At 47.7% G+C, this 17508-nt stretch overlaps 1 protein-coding gene across 1 annotated transcript; it reads left to right on the top strand.

The window, feature by feature from the left end:
- The first annotated feature begins 9455 nt into the window (after window positions 1–9455).
- Ms4a10 (membrane spanning 4-domains A10) lies at window positions 9456–15031 on the top strand. The gene is made up of 7 exons (XM_051192156.1): window positions 9456–9629; window positions 9984–10103; window positions 11093–11149; window positions 13035–13166; window positions 14106–14216; window positions 14737–14821; window positions 14982–15031. The coding sequence occupies exons 1-7, from the start codon at window positions 9456–9458 to the stop codon at window positions 15029–15031; spliced, it is 729 nt and encodes a 242-aa protein (XP_051048113.1).
- The last annotated feature ends 2477 nt before the right edge of the window (window positions 15032–17508 follow it).

Below are 17508 nucleotides of genomic sequence, written 5' to 3'. Positions count from 1 at the left end.
GGGGGTCAGTGGGGGGGGGGCATGGGAGGAAGGGGGGAAAAAGAACTGGGATTGATATGTGTTAGGAGCAGTTTTTTCCTGTCGGTCTAATCCCACTGTCACACCAGCCCCAAATAACACTTAGTGACGCTATATTAGATATAATGCTGTTGGCCTGTTAATAACATTTCTTATTGGCTAGCTCTGTCTTACATATTAACCCATTTCTATTAATTTAAGTATTTCCATGTGGTCTCATCTTACCAGAGAGAGGGGCCGGCATTCTGCTCTCTCCGTCCTCCATCTTCAATCTCCTCCATACTACTTCCTCTTTCCTCCCTGTCTTCTAGTCCCACCTATCTAGCTTTCCTATGGCCAACAGTGCTTTATTCATTAACCAATATGAGGAACATATTTACAGAATGACATCTCCCATCTGATATATAAAATAAGATTGTTTCTAAATTGAATTTTAAAAAGAAGAAAAAAGTAAACACTATTAGCTTTGCCTGATCTTAAACATCACACAAGTGGAGTTATATAGTACATGTGTTTCTTTGTGTCTGAACCCTTTCACAGAAAAAATGTGTTAGAGATTCACCTGTAACATCTTGTGTTTTCATTTTATTGTTTTTAACACTTTTACAAGCATTTTTTGTTTTATTCTATCACTTTAATTGATTTATCTGTTGATGGATAGTGAGGTTAATTCCAATTTGGGGCATCATCAATAAAACTCAACTTTCTTGAACACACACACAAAAAGAAAAGTAAGATGGAGAAAAATTGCAAGAAGATGCCCAACGTTGACCTCTGGCTTCAGCATATACATGTGTGCATGCTTGTACATACACACATACACCACATGTACCCATGAACACACATGGACAGAGAGATATGTACACAGAAATAAACCACACACATATATACACAAATTAATCCAATTGGAATGCTTCATGCACTTTCATATGTGTTATTACCTCCATTTTTAAAAGCTGCAGAAAAGATAAATAGAAAAAGCACAGGAGTTGTCTAGTTCTGCACACAACAGCCTGGACAGCTTGAAGCACATGCATTCACTGTCTCACCACATTCCCGGTCAAGATCCAGACATGCCTTTGATACGTTCTCCTCTTTGAGTCACACAGCTACAAGCTTGGTGGCAGCTGGACTTCACTCTCAGGGCGTCCTGTTACTTGTGGTCACATGACCATAGTTTTTAAACCCATATCTTTTTTAAGATAAACACGAACATGCTTACAAAGACGATGGTATAGCTGAGTCTTACCACCAGAGATCAAGGTCAACCAAGAACTAAGGATGGCCCTAGCTAGCTTTGGGAGGGACTGGGGAGGGGATCATAATGCTACTCTCTCTACTGTGTGAATACTTGGACTTTCAAAACATTAAAAAAGATTCTCTCAGGGACAGCAAGATGGCTCAGCAGCTAAAGTCACTACACAACCTGGCAATATCAATTCAGTCCTTGGCACCCATGTAAAGGTGAAAAGAGAGAATAAATTTCACAAAGTCAAAGCTGTCCTCTGACCTACACACACACACACACACACACTTCAATCACACACATCAAAAGCACACAAATTTTAAAAATGAACATTGTAATAATCACTCATCCAACCAACATGACTCTACCAACATGACAGATGCCATCAGTTCTGCTCCATAAATTGTCTGAACTGTCAACACTGCAACATTAACTGTCTCAAAGGGAGACGTAAGGAAGAGGACTCAGATTTTCATCTGCTCAGGTTTGGAAGCAGCATGGGTTTAGAGGTTCTAGCAAGGGGCGGGCCCTCGAAGGAAAAGATCCAAAGTCTAAAGCTGTAAAGATGTTCTGATTTCCTCCTCTGGCTCTGCTGAGGCAGCTCTAGATGGGAAGGTAAGGCTGAAGCCCACAGCAGAGGTTCCTGGGCCAGGTGAGTACTCCCCCCCTTCCACAGCAGAAACCAATGGGAGGGGGTGGCCAGGGCCTCATGTGGGTTTCAACCTTAGCAGGAGACCAGCCTCTTGTGCTACTCAGTCAATAGCTGCCAGCTGGAGGTGACCCCATCCCCCAAGGAAGGGAGCAGGGTGACTGTTTATCAAGCAGCAGTGACAGCAGCTGGAGAACAGATGTTCCATGCTATGGAATCCTGGGAAACAGGGTTACCATCAGACTCTCTCCAACGAGGAGTCTGCCACACAGCCAGCTGCCAGTTGGGGATCCTGAAAGCTGAGAGGACTGTCACCTCTTCCCTTCTAATTCTGACCTCGAGCACACAGAGAGAAAGGTTTGGGAAAGCAGAGAGAGGAAGGGATTTGTGGAAGCCCACTTTCCCAGAGCCATGCTTTACACCAACTACCTAGCCCCCAGGCCCATAGAAAGGTTGCTTTGCACATGCCCCTGGCTCCTTCTGAACTAACAGAATTAAAAACTGCATCTTCTTAGTGTGGCTGCCAGCAGCCTCTCTGTCACAGGACGCAACTCCATATCTCGAAGTTCATTTCTCTGCCTGATATGCCATACACACATCTACACACTTGCACATATATGCACACACATTACATACACATATAAATGCATATACTGTTATACCTACTGGGTTTTCTCAACCTCCAAGGAAGAGACTCCCAACTGCAAAAGCAAAAGGTTTTTATTGCTAAGAACCAAACTAGCTGGGACCTCACTCTATCAAAAGAGTAAGGTGCCCGCTTACAATTGTGAAGGGCTTTTAAAAGGGGAAATGGAAGGGATGCTCAAGACCACTAGTCTCAGTTCACAGACATTTCACAGAGTACAAGGTTTCTTTACAAGGTCGGCAGGCTCAGTGGCCTTGTTTTTAAGATAATGGGGCAGGGAGGATGCTGGTGGTGGGCTCTGGCTTCTTTATATCCTAAGAACAGCATGTGGGCTCTGTACTCTGCAGTCAGGGAGTCATCTACTGGCAGAAATTCTTGTTCTCCCTAGTTTTTCCTTCTTGCCATAAGCCCTAATTTTATGCCTTTTAGTTATTAATTTTCCCATCACAATACATGTCTGTGTAAACACTCACTGCCCTCCCTGTCCTCTTGGCTTCTTCTACACCATCTAATTAGGGTCACATTCACAGCAGGGTTTTCTCAGCCTCCCAACCCAGACCTCCCACAGACAGATCTTACCCAACCAACACATGTTCCCTGGTGTCCAGCTCACTGCTCTACAGATGAGTCCTGTGAGCAGTGTGGGCTCCTAGTTCACTTTCTCCACAGACCAGATACTCTCCCCTCTCCACAACCTTCCCAACCAGCAGGAGCCCTTAGCTGACTCCTCTCCCTGCTCTGAGCACAGATCAGATGGAGGCAATGAACTTCCTACTCCTGGTGATTAGAATGGAGTCTGTCTTAACAGAGAACCAGTCAAAGGTCAGATGAGATTCTAGCCATAGGGCAAGTTGGAGGTATCACTGGCTTTCATTGCTAAATGCCAGCCTCTGCACCTGGCACCACTTAATCCTCACAGCCCACCCTTGAGGCAGGCACTGGCATTCCCGTGTGCCCATGGAAACAGACTTAGACACTGAGATGCAGGAATGGAGCCAGGGTTGAGCCAGGCTTGCCAGCTTAGAAGTCCATGTTCTGGCCCACTGAGGGACTGAAGGGTCCTCCCGGTTGTCTCTGCCTCCCAGAGCCTAAGGAAAAAAGAGGGATATTTGCAGGGTCCAGAAAGCCCAAGGTAGTATAAATCACCAAGACCCTAGGGGTCCCTGAGATACCAGACAGATAGGTCTGTGGTCCTCAACTGGGAAAGGGTACAAGTAAAGAAAATTCCCCTCATCCTGCCAGTCCAACTTCATGCCCAAGGCAGTTCTGCCCCAGTCCTGGAGGCAAGATGGACAGGGCAACAGGGCACAGGCATTCTAGAGGCTTGTAGCCAACACCAGCTTTAAAAGATGAACTCCTAGAGAAACCTGTGAGGGGAGGGTTTGGGTGGGAGGAGAGAGGCACTATTGGGGAGCCTAGCAGCCTAATGTGGTGATTTGAATAAGAATGGCCCTGATAGGCTCATATATTTGAATGCTTGGTCACCAGGGAGCGTCACTATTTAAAAGGATTGGAAGGATGGAAGGATTAGGAGTTGTGGCCTTGTTGGAGGATGGGGGGGGGGCTGTGGTTTCAAAAGCCCATGCCAGATTCTCTCTCTCTCTCTCTCTCTCTCTCTCTCTCTCTCTCTCTCTCTCTCTCTCTCTCTCTCTCTGCACGAGGATCAGGGTGTAAAACTCTCAGCTACTTCTACAGTGCAATGCTTGCCCTCTGCTGTCATGCTCCCCACCATGGCAATAATGAACTAAACTCTGAAACTAAAAGCAAGCCACCTATTCGATGCTTTTGCTAAGAGTTGCCTTTGTTATGATGCCTCTTCACAGCAATAGAACAGTGACTAAGATAAAAGCTGGTGCCGGGACTGGAATATTGCTGTGATAGGCCTAACTACACTCTTGAAGAAATATAGACTTTGGTGTTTTGAACTAGAAAAATGGTTGAATACTTTAAGTGGGGTTCCATAGGCCATAGTAAGAGAAGCATGGAAGACAGAGGTTCTGAGAGCAATGTAGGTTATGAGAGCTGATTCAAGAAGTTTCCTGGGGGAAGAATATAGTAATAAGTGGCCTAGACACCGTTCTTGTGATATTTTAGCAAATATCACATCTGCCCTCATCCTAAAAATCTGCCTGGAGCTAAACTGAAGAGTTTTGGATTAAAGGTGTTGGCAGAGATGATTCCAAGATAGCCCAGTGTTGGCTGTGTCCTGTGGTTATTAGCAATCACTCTTATGTGGGTCTATAATGGAAAAGAGTAAACTGGACAAAATGTACAGTGTGGGAATAAAAGGAACATTAGGATAAATAATATGGGAGCGAAGTGCTCAAGGAGATTTAAAAAAAGTTTAAAGTAAATCCTGATGCCAAATAAAATATAGGGAAGGAGTAAACAAGACCCCACCAAGCTAAGCTTCCAACTTGTGAGAAGGAATTAGAGAAAAGCTTAAGCCATAAAAGAGACCAACAACAATGTAAAGCTGATACAAACGTAACTGAACAAGATGGCCACGTTCCATTCCCACCAAGCAGCAGAACTTGAGAGTTTTGGCCAAGTGATTCTGGCTTTAGAATCAAGGATACAGAAAGGGGTTGTGGAATCTTCCTCCATGGCTCAGAGAAGCCTCTAATGTGGCCAAGTATGTATCAGGGGTGTCCCTGCATGGATGCCCAGACAGACCATTGAGTAAAGCTATGAATATAAAAGACTTGATTGCCTTGGAGACCTCAGGATGGAGATGCAGGAGACATGGGATACCGGCCAAGGAAAGTTGCAGACTGGGTGTGGAACCAACAGAAGAGAGAGATGTGTGTTGCAGTCAACAAAGCTGAAAGTATCTCAAGGTGTTTTAACATCAGGCATAAAGATGTGGACTTTGGAGTGTGCCTGCTACTTTTCAGCCTTGTTTTGGCCCATTATTCCCTTACTATGCTCCCCTTCCTCCCTTCTGAAACGGCAATGTATACTCTGTGCCATTCTATGTTAGACGTATGTGAACTGCATCTTGATTTTGGTTCTATAGGGGAATTACAGTTTAGAGATTGCCATGAGTCTCAGACTTTGAACTTCGGACTTTTAAACAGTGTTGAAACTGTAAGACTGTAAGGACGTTTTAAGTTAGACTAAATGCATTTTATGATATGATATGATATGATATGATATGATATGATATGATATGATATGGCTATAGGCCTATGGTGACCAAGGACTGGAATGCAGTGGTTTGAATAAAAATTTTCCTTCATAGGCTCATATATTTGAAAGCTTAGTCACCAAGGAGTGGCATTATTTAAAAGGATTAGAAGGGTAGGCTTTGAAGTTTCCAAAGCCCATGACAGGCCCTCTCCCCCCCCCCTCTCACCTGATGGTTGTAAAGCTCTCAGCTACTTCTCCAGTGTCCCTGCCATGATGATGAAGAACTAACCTCTGAAACTATAAGCGGGGCTCCAATTAATGGTTTCATTTATGAGTTGCTTGTGTCATGGTGTCTCTTCACAGTAATAGAACAGTGACTAAGACACCTGGGAGAGGGGACAGGCTAAGGTATCAAGTTCAGGTCTAGGGAAGTGGGAGGCCTCACAAGAGGGTCAGATTGGGAGCTACATGTGGAAGTCAGAAGCCTATGTTTTTCAGAACAGTGATGGTGGCTCTTATCTTGAGGGCATGGCTTAGTCAGCAGCCCGTGTTTTATAGAGCAGTGATGACGACCTCTTAATGGTGAGGTCCTTATCTTAAGGAGGTGATTCTGAAATGAGAGTGAATTCTTGAGCCTGGAAGTGAAAACTGGGGAAAGACACAGCAGGACGGAGTCACCATGGGCAACAGCCTGCTGCCATCATACTCTTCACCTTAGAAAGTGGCAAGGGACTTTATAACCCACAACCCTTCCCCTCTGTTGTCTAAGGTCTGCCACATCTGGCCCTCCCCCTCAAGAGTGTTTAAAGTTCCTCTTAGTGCCTCTCCATTCCAATTTCAAGTTGGAAATAATGCTTGAGTTCAGATCCCTACCCCCAGCCCCCAGTCCCACTATGATAAACCCATGAGAACATCAACAGGACGGAACAGATACCCAAAGACCTAGAATCAGAGGTTTGGAAGTTTGTCATTTAACCCAAAACGGGTCCGCAGAATATCAACTGCAGAGCATGGCTGGACTCCAAGGAAGAAGATCCTAAGCAAATTAAATGTAGAAAATGTCCTTAGTATCAAAACAGGGAGCATCCCTGCAGGAGTCCTCAGAGCCTTGAAAAGGTAAGAAGGTGATGTGTTAGGTTTACTAAACTTACTTAACCGTGAACCCCTTTAAGGCAAATCCATTACAACCAGTGCCCCATGGGATGTGATTTGGGAAAGGATACTCTGTCCTCTTGAGTCTATTTGTACCATTTCCACTGCTACAGTTCCCATAAGCAAGTGCCCAGGTCGATAAACCTCCCCATCCCCAGCGCCCAGATAGTCCCTATCTTAGTTAGGGTTCCTTTGCTGTGAAGATACGTCATGACAGCTCTTATAAAACATTTAATTGGGCTGGCTTACACTTTCAGAGGTTTCGTCCATTACCATCATGGTGGGACATGGCAGCGTGCAGGAAGACGTGGTTCTGGAGAAGAGGCTGAGATCTTGATCTTCAGCCAGCAGAAGCAATTGTGTGTCACACTCAGCATAGTTTGAGCAAAGGAAACCTCAACCCCACCCCAACAATGGCACACTTCCTCCAACAAGGCCACACCTACTCCAACAAAGCCACACCCCCAATAGTGCCGCTCCCTGTGGGGGGTCATTTTCTTTCAAACCACCACAGTCATCACCGCTGGACACCCCAGTTCATCCCACCTCTTCTAAGAAGCTGTATCTGAAATCATAGCTACGTCAGAATGGTCTTGAGAAAGCTACACAATTGACAGACTGCAGACATTCCAACTAAACCAGGGGTTGTCCCTTCGGGATAATGGAGATATCAACCAAGGGCTCCTGCTAGCAGCCCAGGCCATGAACATGGGGTGATGGTTTCAGGCCACAAGTAGCTTTAATCCCAGGCACTTCCTACCATGTGACTATGGCCAAGACACTGGACCTCTCTGAACCTTGGTTTCCTCTTCTATGTAATGGTGCTGATTTCCTGGAACTCAAGGGAGGTCGGCCTGTAAAACCCCACAAATGGTTCTGGCATCCTAGACCCTTCCTGTCCTCACCAACCTCCCAAGTCTCCTTCCCACTCTGTGGGAATCCCTACATCTCCATGGAAGCACAGATATTTTTATGAATTCAAAAAGGATCCTCTGAATTCACAAATCAGACTTCATCCCCTTTTTTCCATGATAAAGAATCCAACAGAGGAGCTAGATGGCTCAGTAGGGGGCAAAGCTCTCATCACAAAAGCAGCAAACTGAGGACTATTGGTCAGATTTGCAGAACTCACATAAACGTCAGTCACTTGTCATCTCAGGACACAGCAGACAGATGGCCACTATAGAAAGCTTTAAGTCCATGGGCTCTGGGCCAGCCTACTATGCTTCCAATCCCATTTATTAGCTGTGCAACTTCTCTGAGCCTCATCTACAAAATTGGAGCAGGAACAGCATTTCCCTCACAGGACTGGGACGCGGACACCTTCAGATGATGCATATAAAATGCTTTTATCGGTGCTTAGAACAGAGAAAGGGTACATGAATGTTGCTGTTGTGGACAGGATTCAATACTGATTCGCTGGCTCTATGTGGACTCAGAGTACACCCTGGACAGAAGTCTCTTTCTGTTTTAGTTTGAGTTTCTACTGCCATCAAGAAACACCATGGCCCAGCAACTCTTATAAAGGAAATATTTAATTGGGCTGGCTTACAGCTTCAGAGGTTTAGTTCATTATCATCATGGCAGGAGGCATGGCAGCGTGCAGGCAGACATGGTGCTGGAGAAGACGTCAAGAATTCCACATCTGGATTCTCAGGCAGCAGCAGGAGACTGAGCCACACTGGGCATAGCTTGAGCATACAGCCCACCCCACCCCCCATGTCCTCCAACAAGGCCACACCTCCTAATAGTGCCAGTTCCTATGGGCCAAGCAGTCAAACACATGGTGTATGGGGGCCACACCTATCAACCACCACACTGTCTCTTCTCTCCCCATTTCCCCAAACCCAAAAGACATGGGCATTACCACAGGACCATGGTTCACAAAATGCTCACATGAGCGGGGCCTCTGACCCCTAGCTCCTGCCAGCCTGAAGCATAGCCAGTGCAAGCTCTCTCTTGAAGTGTTATTCTAATAATTCTTTATCAATAAACACTAGGGAGTCAGTTATCAGGGTGAGAACCTGAATGATCAGAGAAGTGGCAGAAAAGCACTATTAGGAGGTATGGCCTCCTATCTCTTTTGTTCTTCCATCCAAACGGGCAAAGACCCTCTCTAAGCCCCACCCTACTACTTCCTGTCTCTCTATCTGTCCCCAGTCTTCCAAAACCTCTATGATTAATTTTGATCAGCTAGTAGTTAGCTCCGCCCTCTGATTCAAAGCAAACTTTACTGTCAGAATGTGATCAAAATATGACACAACGTTGTCTTATAGTGGGCGTGAAGTTCATCTGATCTTCCTTTCCCTGCAAACCCAGAGAGGCTGAGAATAGCAGCTATGCCCCATTCCCAGGTTCTAGATTACTTCAGTTTAAATCAAAGCCAATGGGCTTCACTATGTGAGTCCCCACTGGGCTTTGCCATGGGCCTTTTTCTGTGTGTGCCTTACTTTACCATCAGGAAATAAACCAAGGTAAAAAGCTACTGGACAAGGCCTCTACTGTCCAGAGGGCAGAGGTGACAGTGAGAGTTGCATTCAATCCTCAGACACAAGCTGAACTCTAACAAGGCCTTCTCCTTGGTCCACAGCCAGGGTACCCTGCCAGAGTCAATGGCTTCACAAGCCCCCATGGTGATTTCCAACAGTGGCAATAAGAAAGTCTCTCAATGGCAGGACCTAGGACCTGCCCAATCTGCACTAAAGGAGGCCCAGCCCCAGCATCTGGCTCCAGATGGGTACCTTGAGAAGCCCCAGGAGAGAAGTAACCTTCTGCAGAAGCTGGGAGTGAGTAGGGAGTTGGCTCCCAGGGAGGAGGTTGAGGGGGGCGCCTCCAGCTTCCATTTACACTCATGCTACAATCAAAACAAATGCAAGGGGAGGCTGGTGCTTTGTGGGATGTGAACAGGACCCAGGATGCCAGCCCTCCAGAGCCAGGACAGGATGGATGCCCCAACTGGGGTTTTGACATCTTTACCTGTCACTATAGCAGACCCTGGAGAGGGGGTCTCTCCTCGATGACCAGGACACCCAGAGAGGTGGGGAAAGGAACTCACCACCACCAGTCGGTCGAGGCCCTGAGGACCATGTGGGTCTGGCCATCTGCCCCCTCACTTTAGTTACTTCCGGCTTCCCACCCAGGTCTTTCACATCGTTATTGCTTTTGCACACCTGGCCTTCGGCGGTTACCTGGTCTCCACAGTTAAGAATCTTCACTTGGTGGTGTTGAAGTGCTGGTATCCAGTCTGGGGAGCTGTCTCTGTAAGTAGGAGCCCAAATCAGTGGATACAGAGGTACACGGGGCTCCTGGGAGGCACTGGCACCAGAGGCATGAGCCCATCCTGTCTCCATCCTTGCTCCATTCCCTCAGTCATACTAGACATAGCTCCTTCCTGGGAGCACCTGTCACTGGTGAGCCCTGTGGACCCTCTTTTAATTGAGGCATGTGTGTTGGACAGAGACAAGAGCCAGTTTAGGATAGGTTCACAAGGCTTCTGAGCACCCAGGCTACCTTTGTAGCCAAAGCAACCCTAGTGCCCTCATCCCTATCAGGCTGTTTGTGCAGCCAGACCCAGTTGTGATCCACAACTCTGTCCTCAGGACATCAGCCAGGATAAGAGACAATAAGACACATACACACACACACACACACACACACACACACACACACACACACTGTTCCCCAGAAGCTCCATTCCCCTCCAGGACTCCAGGACTTGTGTCCTGGCTCTGAAAACTGCTTCACACTTAGCCCCAGCTCCATAGCGTCCTCTTGGGCAAATATTTTCACCCCCCCCCCCATCTCCAGCTTCCCCTGAGTCCTCCATCACCACCGTCACAGCTTGGCACTCCCATAGTGACAGGGCTTTCTACACACAAAGTGCCCATCACCCTGTGCTCCCCAGGATGGGCACATAGCAAGGATTCAGTGTACATATGAAAGACAGATCCAAAACACCCTAGACCTGAGAGCCAGGAGCAATGTCCCACCAAGTGCAGAAGAAAGGTGAGGGAGGGAGGGGTGGTTACTGTGACCCCAGCTGTGGATCTGCATGAGCTCTGGAAGTCTGTGTCCTCCATGGGTGAGTATGTTGAGGGGCAAAGCTCTGTCCACAAAGTGGTGTTCTCTGCCCCACCAGCCAACAGGGGTTTGATTTCTCAGAGAGTAAAGTGGGGGGGGGGACAACATGGGCTTTGCAGGTTCTGAAGCACCTCAACTCTCTCCTTTGACCTTCACACCTGGTCTGCAGTTTCTCATCTCAGGAATCTCGGCCATGGCAACAGTGACATTTCCCAAGACCTCCCTGGTGAGTTGACATTTCTCTCAAAGCTAAGGGGAAGGCCAAAGGCATCTGTGTACAGGGACAAGCAGGACGATTGGCTGGGAGCAAGAGCATGTCTTCAGGGCATCTGAGAGGCTCCAGATGCAGGCTACGGACTAGAACAACGGGCAGGGAAGAAGGGAAGCCCAGCCAGAGCTCCTGGCCTCTCAGGAACGGCTCCAGGCACCTATCCCTCCATCTAGAATAGACCTCCACTCCTCAATTAGTTGCTTTCCTCTCTGTGTGATGAGACACCTGTTAGAAAGTGACTTTGGTTGAAGAGGGTACAGTCCACTGTGGTGAGGAAGACTTGGATTTGGCGGGGGAAGCAGGAGGCTGCTTGCTCATATCTGAGTGGATCAGAAAACAGAGAAGAATTCTGGTGCACATCCGACTCCCTTTTATTATTCAGTCTGGGCACCCCTCCCACACCTGTGGGATGGCGCTACCCATCATTAGAGCTATCTCCCCTCATCAGTTAAAACTCTCCAGAATAGGGGCTAGAGAGAAGGCTCAGAGGTTAAGAGCACCTGCTGCTCTTCCAGAGGTCTTGAGTTCAACCCAGCAACCACATGGTGGCTCACAACAATCTGTAATAAGATCTGGTGCCCTCTTCTGTCATAATAAATAGATCATTAAAAAAAATTCTCCAGAATACCCTCAGAGACACACCCAAAAGTCTGTCTCAGTGATTCCAAATCTACTCAAGTTAACAATGAAGACTAACCATCACAGCTTCCTTCCAAATCTATCAAGTTTCTTTTTAATTTATTCTTTCACAATTTCATGAATCTGTATTACATACTTTGATTCTATCTTCCCCAGCATTGTGTCCTCTCCTATGACTTCTCCCTCCTTCAAAACCTTTTCTCCCTCCCTTCAAGGTCCCCTCCCCCTTTCCTGTCTTTCCTTTGTTTTTTGCTGTTTGGGGTTTGTCTTTAAAACCACTGTGTTTAGTTAGTGCTGCTTACATGGGCATGGATGGGCCTTATTTGCTGGAGCAAGGGCAAATCTAGCAAGTTTTGACTTCACCCATTACATGGCCATCCAGCCCTGAAGCCAGCAGTTGAGGACCACCTGGCTCTGCATCCCTTCCCTGAGTCCTGGTGCTGCTTCTAGACAGTCCCTCAGCTTCACACCTTCTCCAGCCCACACCCTCTCTTAGCTCCCTTCTATTCCCCCTCAACTCTGATCTGGGAGAGTCATCCCACACTGTCTCCTCACAGCAGCCCAAGGGTTTGTTCCAGAGTATGAGTCCTACCATATCATCCAGCTTCTTAGGGGTTGGTGACCCAGCAAAGGCAGGAGATACCTGGCAGAGACCTGTATGGCAGGATGGTGGCCTGTTTCAGGAGCCCAGCAGGATGGATGGGTGGGTGGGTGGGTGGATGGATGGATGGATGGATGGGTGGGTGGGTGGGTGGATAGATGGATGGATGGATGGATGGATGGATGGATGGATGGATGGATGGGTGGGTGGGTGGGTGGAGAGGAGGAAAGACCCTAGGCTATGAAGGGGCAGGACACCTACAGGCTCTTTTGGATGTTAGACTCCAACAGTTGGCATATCTGATGTAAGATGGTTGTTGGGGAATGTGTCATGATGCATCCTTCTTTATTATGAGCCTAATGTACCTGGCAGCATCCCAGAAGCCCTTGAGTCCTTCTAGTGTGTTTTGTAGAGGATAAGTGGGTGGGGGGGGGAGCCTTCCCAGCAATCAGGAGCCCAGAGCCTGATATGCAAGTTAGCAGCCTTGAGCTCAAAGACAGGCAATCTCCTGGTGTGGGAGGAGGGTGTCACAGACCAAGTGCCTGGAAGGAGGGCATTGTGCTGGATCGCTAAGCTCTAACATTTCAACTCTGCTTGCAGAAGGTTCTGTGTGTGACAGTAAATGTCATCAGCTTCTTCTGTACACTGGCCGGCCTCTTTGTCATGTCCAAGGACCTCTTTCTGGAGAGCCCTTTTCTATGGCCGATCTGGAGACCATACCCCAACAACACAGTGAGTTCCCCTCCCCTCGTGAGTCCTCTGATTCAAAGGGGGAAACAGCCTTGAGCTTGGCTGAGCAGAAACAATCACATCTCAGAAAGCCTGTCCTGGAACCAGGCACTGCCCATCTGTACAGATCCCTCTAGAGGCACGGTAGAAACTCATGGCTGACAGGAAAACAGACTGTGCTTTGAGTCACCGTGTCCATGTTTTTCACATGGAAAAACTGAGGCCCAGAGAGGGCAATGTCCTGCTAGGTGCTGAGCTGTACACTGACTGCAGGACCACACCCTAGAACTGCTGATTCCACAGCTAAGGCACCTACCTCCTCCCAACAGCCTTGTAGAACAGGCTCAATCCACTTCACTGCCCCCATTTTATGGCGGTGAACACTGAGGTTCAGAAAGGATAAATTAGTGGTCAGAAGCCACATACACACAGCAAATCCAAGGTACGGTGAAAGCTTAAATCTTTCAACAGTGAGTCATGCTTTCACTACACCGTGGCTGCCTCTACAACAGGAGGAAGTCCTGCCACTCTAAGGAGCTTCTTGAGGGAGCTCCATGGCGACACACAGAAAAGGCACACACTTGCTTCCCTAGTGAGTGTCAGCTCACCCTTCCCCCACCCCACTATATTTCTCTCTGGACCTAGACAACCCCACCAGATGAATGGAATTGTCCAGATCACCCTTAGGGACACTTCCAGTTCTCCCAGGGTCTTGATAAACTCTCTGGTCCCCACACTTTGGGAAACACTCACCCAGCCGCCCTCCCTATGCGCCAGGCACTAGGCACGATGCAGGATGGAAACAGCCCCAACCCCTCAGAGTCCCTCCTTACCCTCCAGGGGGAGCCAGAGCCCTGCTGCCTCTGCTGTCCATCTGCCTGGCAACTCCAGATGACAGGCTGGTACCAAAGCCCTGTCCTATCTTCCTGCCACTCTCTGCAGGTCTATATCCAGAGACTGGAGCTGGCCCTGCTCTGCTGTACCTTCCTGGAGATCTTCCTGACAGGGCCCACAGCCATCACAGCCTGTAAGACAGAGCGCCTGCACACAGAGGTGAGACCTTCCTCAAGACATGGGAACCTTGGGCAGCAGCGAGCTCAGAATGAACAGATAGCAGGCAGGGCTCACAAACTGGGCACTTACAAGGTATCAGGACCTCTGTGGAACACGGCATGAATCTCCATATAATTACTATAGTTAACGAGCCATAGTGACACATCTAAACAGCTTTCCTTCATCTTCTCATCATCCTTTCAGGAAGGCATGTTCTCCCCACTATACAGATAAGTAAACTGAGACTTAGAGAAATCACACCACCTCCTAAAGCTAGACCCAGCCCAGGCTGCTTGCCCACAGTCCACTAGAGGCAAAATAGAACTCAGCTCCCACCAACTAGCCCCTGTAGATCTTTCTTGATCAGTGTTGGAGAGACAGTCACACGTAAGCCTCTGGCCGTTCCCTCAAGCCCCATATGGACCTTGTGACTTCAAAAGTGACTCTGCCAAGACACATTTTACAAATAGCTGATCACACATGGACTGAGCCAATGGGAACAATAATTTCTCACTTGCAGGATGACATCCCTCTTGTTCCTGACACACCTGTGGAACTTGAAGGTCTTTCAATGGAACCACCATCCTATGAAGTTGTGACTCAAGGTAACACACAAATGAGAAAATTAAGAGGTGAAGGGGTTCTCAGCCAGATCTTCAGAAGTGACCACCATTCCTTCTCCTGGGGAAAGGACAAACAGTGCTATTGTTAAAACAGTCCACCTAGGAACAGGTGGTGGTCCCTTCCCCTACACTTTCTGCCCAGTCCCAGATACCTCAGAGTCTGACTCAGCTGGCCAGAGCCTCCTCTGCTGAGTCAGGGTAGGACCAGATGCCCTCCTTGCCAGCCTCCAGGGTAGCTCTTGGGTGAACCATCCTACCCCAATGTAGTTAGACTTTCTTTTGGGCCACCAGCTCACAAATAACACAGAAATGAATTATTAATTATGAAAGCTCAATCTTAGCTTAGGCTTGTGCCACTAGCTCTTATAACTTAAACTAACCCATGTATTTTAATTTACATTCTGTCACGTGGCTTGTTACCACATCTCTCCATATTGCCCATGCTGCTTTCTCTGCATCTGGCTGGTGACTTCACCTTCTTCCTAGAGTTCTCTCTCTGCCGGGAAGTCCCACCTATACCTCCTGCCTAGCTATTCATTCATTGGCCATTCAGCTTTCATTACACCAATCACAGCAATACATTTTCACAGAGTGTACAAATAGCCCACAACACCCAGCCTCCCACCCACAGTGGGTGTACAGTGGCTGCCCATAGCTGGGTTGGATGTCATAGGCTATGTCCAGGGTAATCATGAATCATGGAGTTTGGGAACAACCAGAAAGACATCAAATCAAAAAACCGTGCAAGGTCTCTTTCCATCTATAAATGGAGGGGAAGTGATGGCCCTGATTTGGGAGGCTCCTGCAAGCTCAGAAACTTGAGGTCAGAAGTGGAGTTTATGACGAGACCCTGGCCTGGGACTTCTAAACCTAGTCATGCTGGTGGGCAAGCCGAGGGGAGGACCTGCCCTCCTCCCCTCCCAACCTTCACCGCTCATAGGAAACCACTGTCTGTGCTGGCTCAGTTGTGGACCACACTGGGTTCCTTCTGTTTCTTTAAATTGATTTGTTTCTTATATTATTTTAAGAGGTCTCTTTTTAGCCATAAATGCTTTAGCAACCAAAGTAAGCCCTCAAAATAACAAACGGTGAAACTAAATGTCATCAGATTCTTTACCCCTCTGCCATGACCTAACCTGCCACTCACTCCTTCCTAAGGAACCTTGATATTCCCCAACACACAAGCACACCCTGCCTCTGAGCCATAACCCCAGCCCTTCCTCACCTGGATCCTCCTCCTCCTCTACTGTGGGCAGAGCTTGCTTTGAGTCTTTCCTAGGCCACCAGCTCTGAACCACTGCTGGCTTCAGAGATGCTTTCCATCAATCTCCACTTCACACAGGCCCAGGGAACTTGAGAGTACTCTAAGAATGTTCACTAGTAAGTACTAGTGGAGCTCCAAACTGAAGTCCTGCCCCGCTGGTGATTCACGAGTTGGTGGCAGCATGGCTCTGGCTCTCCAGAAGGGACATTTCAGTGAGAGGGAGAGACCAGTACTATTGATGTTTAATAAGGATCAGGAGAAACAAATAGGCCGAATAGATGTTTATTCAGGGAGAAATAACTTACAACATAGACAGATGAACACCAGCAGGTTCCTGGTCCCAGGGATGCCTCTGGATGTCTTCCTGCCCCTGTGCTGCAGGCAAGAGAGCTCTTGGAGCCCCCTCCTTAGACTTAGTTCCCCCAGGTCAAGTCTGGCCCTGTCTCCACCCCCCAATGGGCGTGGTATATGCCACAGGTGCGGACAAGGTGAATATCTCACTACGCAGTACTTTCAAAGGAATGCCTGCAACATCAGCCCTCTCCCTGCACCTTATTTGATTCTAAGCACCATTGAATTATAACGACACGGGTCCATTTAAAGAAATGTATTATTGCATGTGCATGGTAAGATTTTGTAGCTCAGTTGGTAAAGAGTTTTCCTAGCTGGGAAACAAGCAAAGTTACTCAGTTTGCAGAAAAAAAACATGGAGATGAACTCTGACTTTAGCTATAGTTCCCATAGCCCTTGAACTTGGAATTCTGCTTTTCAATCTCATCAACCTTCTATGTTAAAAGAATCTTTGTGAATCATCTCAGCTAACCTCATGCCACAGGATAAACCAGATGTGTGATGTAGGCTCACTGAGTGTTACCCAGAAGGAGGTTTTAATAGACATGAGGCTGGACCCCACGTCTGATGTTATCTCCCTGGTCCTGGCCCACCTGCTTCCTGGGATCAGCACCCACCATATCCCCCAACCCTACAGTTTCCTCCAGTCTGAGATTCTAGCCCCACTGCTACCCCAGGAATGTTAAGAGAAACCACACACAAGGGCCTCCTCTCCAGCACTGAAATGTACTTCAGCACTGAGGCAGGTCATGGAGGCCTAATGTTTATTCCTTTGCCCCACAGCTAAAACCTGAATTCTTACTGTGCCAAATCCATCCCCATCTCCCAGCGGCTGAACTCCAGTGTCGAGACAGACATGAATCACAAAAATAAATGTATAACTCCTATGAAGAGAAACTGAGCTGCTCTGAGAGTGTGATGGAAACAGAGGGAGTGGAGGGGTCTCAAGGGAAGCCGACAGGTCCAGCTGTCCAGACTCTGCCAATTTCTTTTTCTTTTCTTTTGTGTGTGTGGGGTATAGTGTGTGTGTGTGTGTGTGTGTGTGTGTGTGTTC

This window comes from Phodopus roborovskii, unplaced genomic scaffold, assembly GCF_943737965.1.
Source record: "Phodopus roborovskii unplaced genomic scaffold, PHOROB, whole genome shotgun sequence".
In the NCBI taxonomy this organism is placed as follows: domain Eukaryota; kingdom Metazoa; phylum Chordata; class Mammalia; order Rodentia; family Cricetidae; genus Phodopus; species Phodopus roborovskii.
This window is presented reverse-complemented; position numbering and strand designations above follow the sequence as displayed.

Excerpts from the sequence above, each read along its gene's own strand:
- Ms4a10 (XM_051192156.1), top strand. The coding sequence starts at position 9,456 with ATGGCTTCACAAGCCCCCATGGTGATTTCCAACAGTGGCAATAAGAAA. Across the intron at positions 13,167-14,105 it reads GACCATACCCCAACAACACA|GTCTATATCCAGAGACTGGA; the intron begins GTGAGTTCCCCT and ends CACTCTCTGCAG. Across the intron at positions 14,822-14,981 it reads CTATGAAGTTGTGACTCAAG|TCCCAGATACCTCAGAGTCT; the intron begins GTAACACACAAA and ends CTTTCTGCCCAG.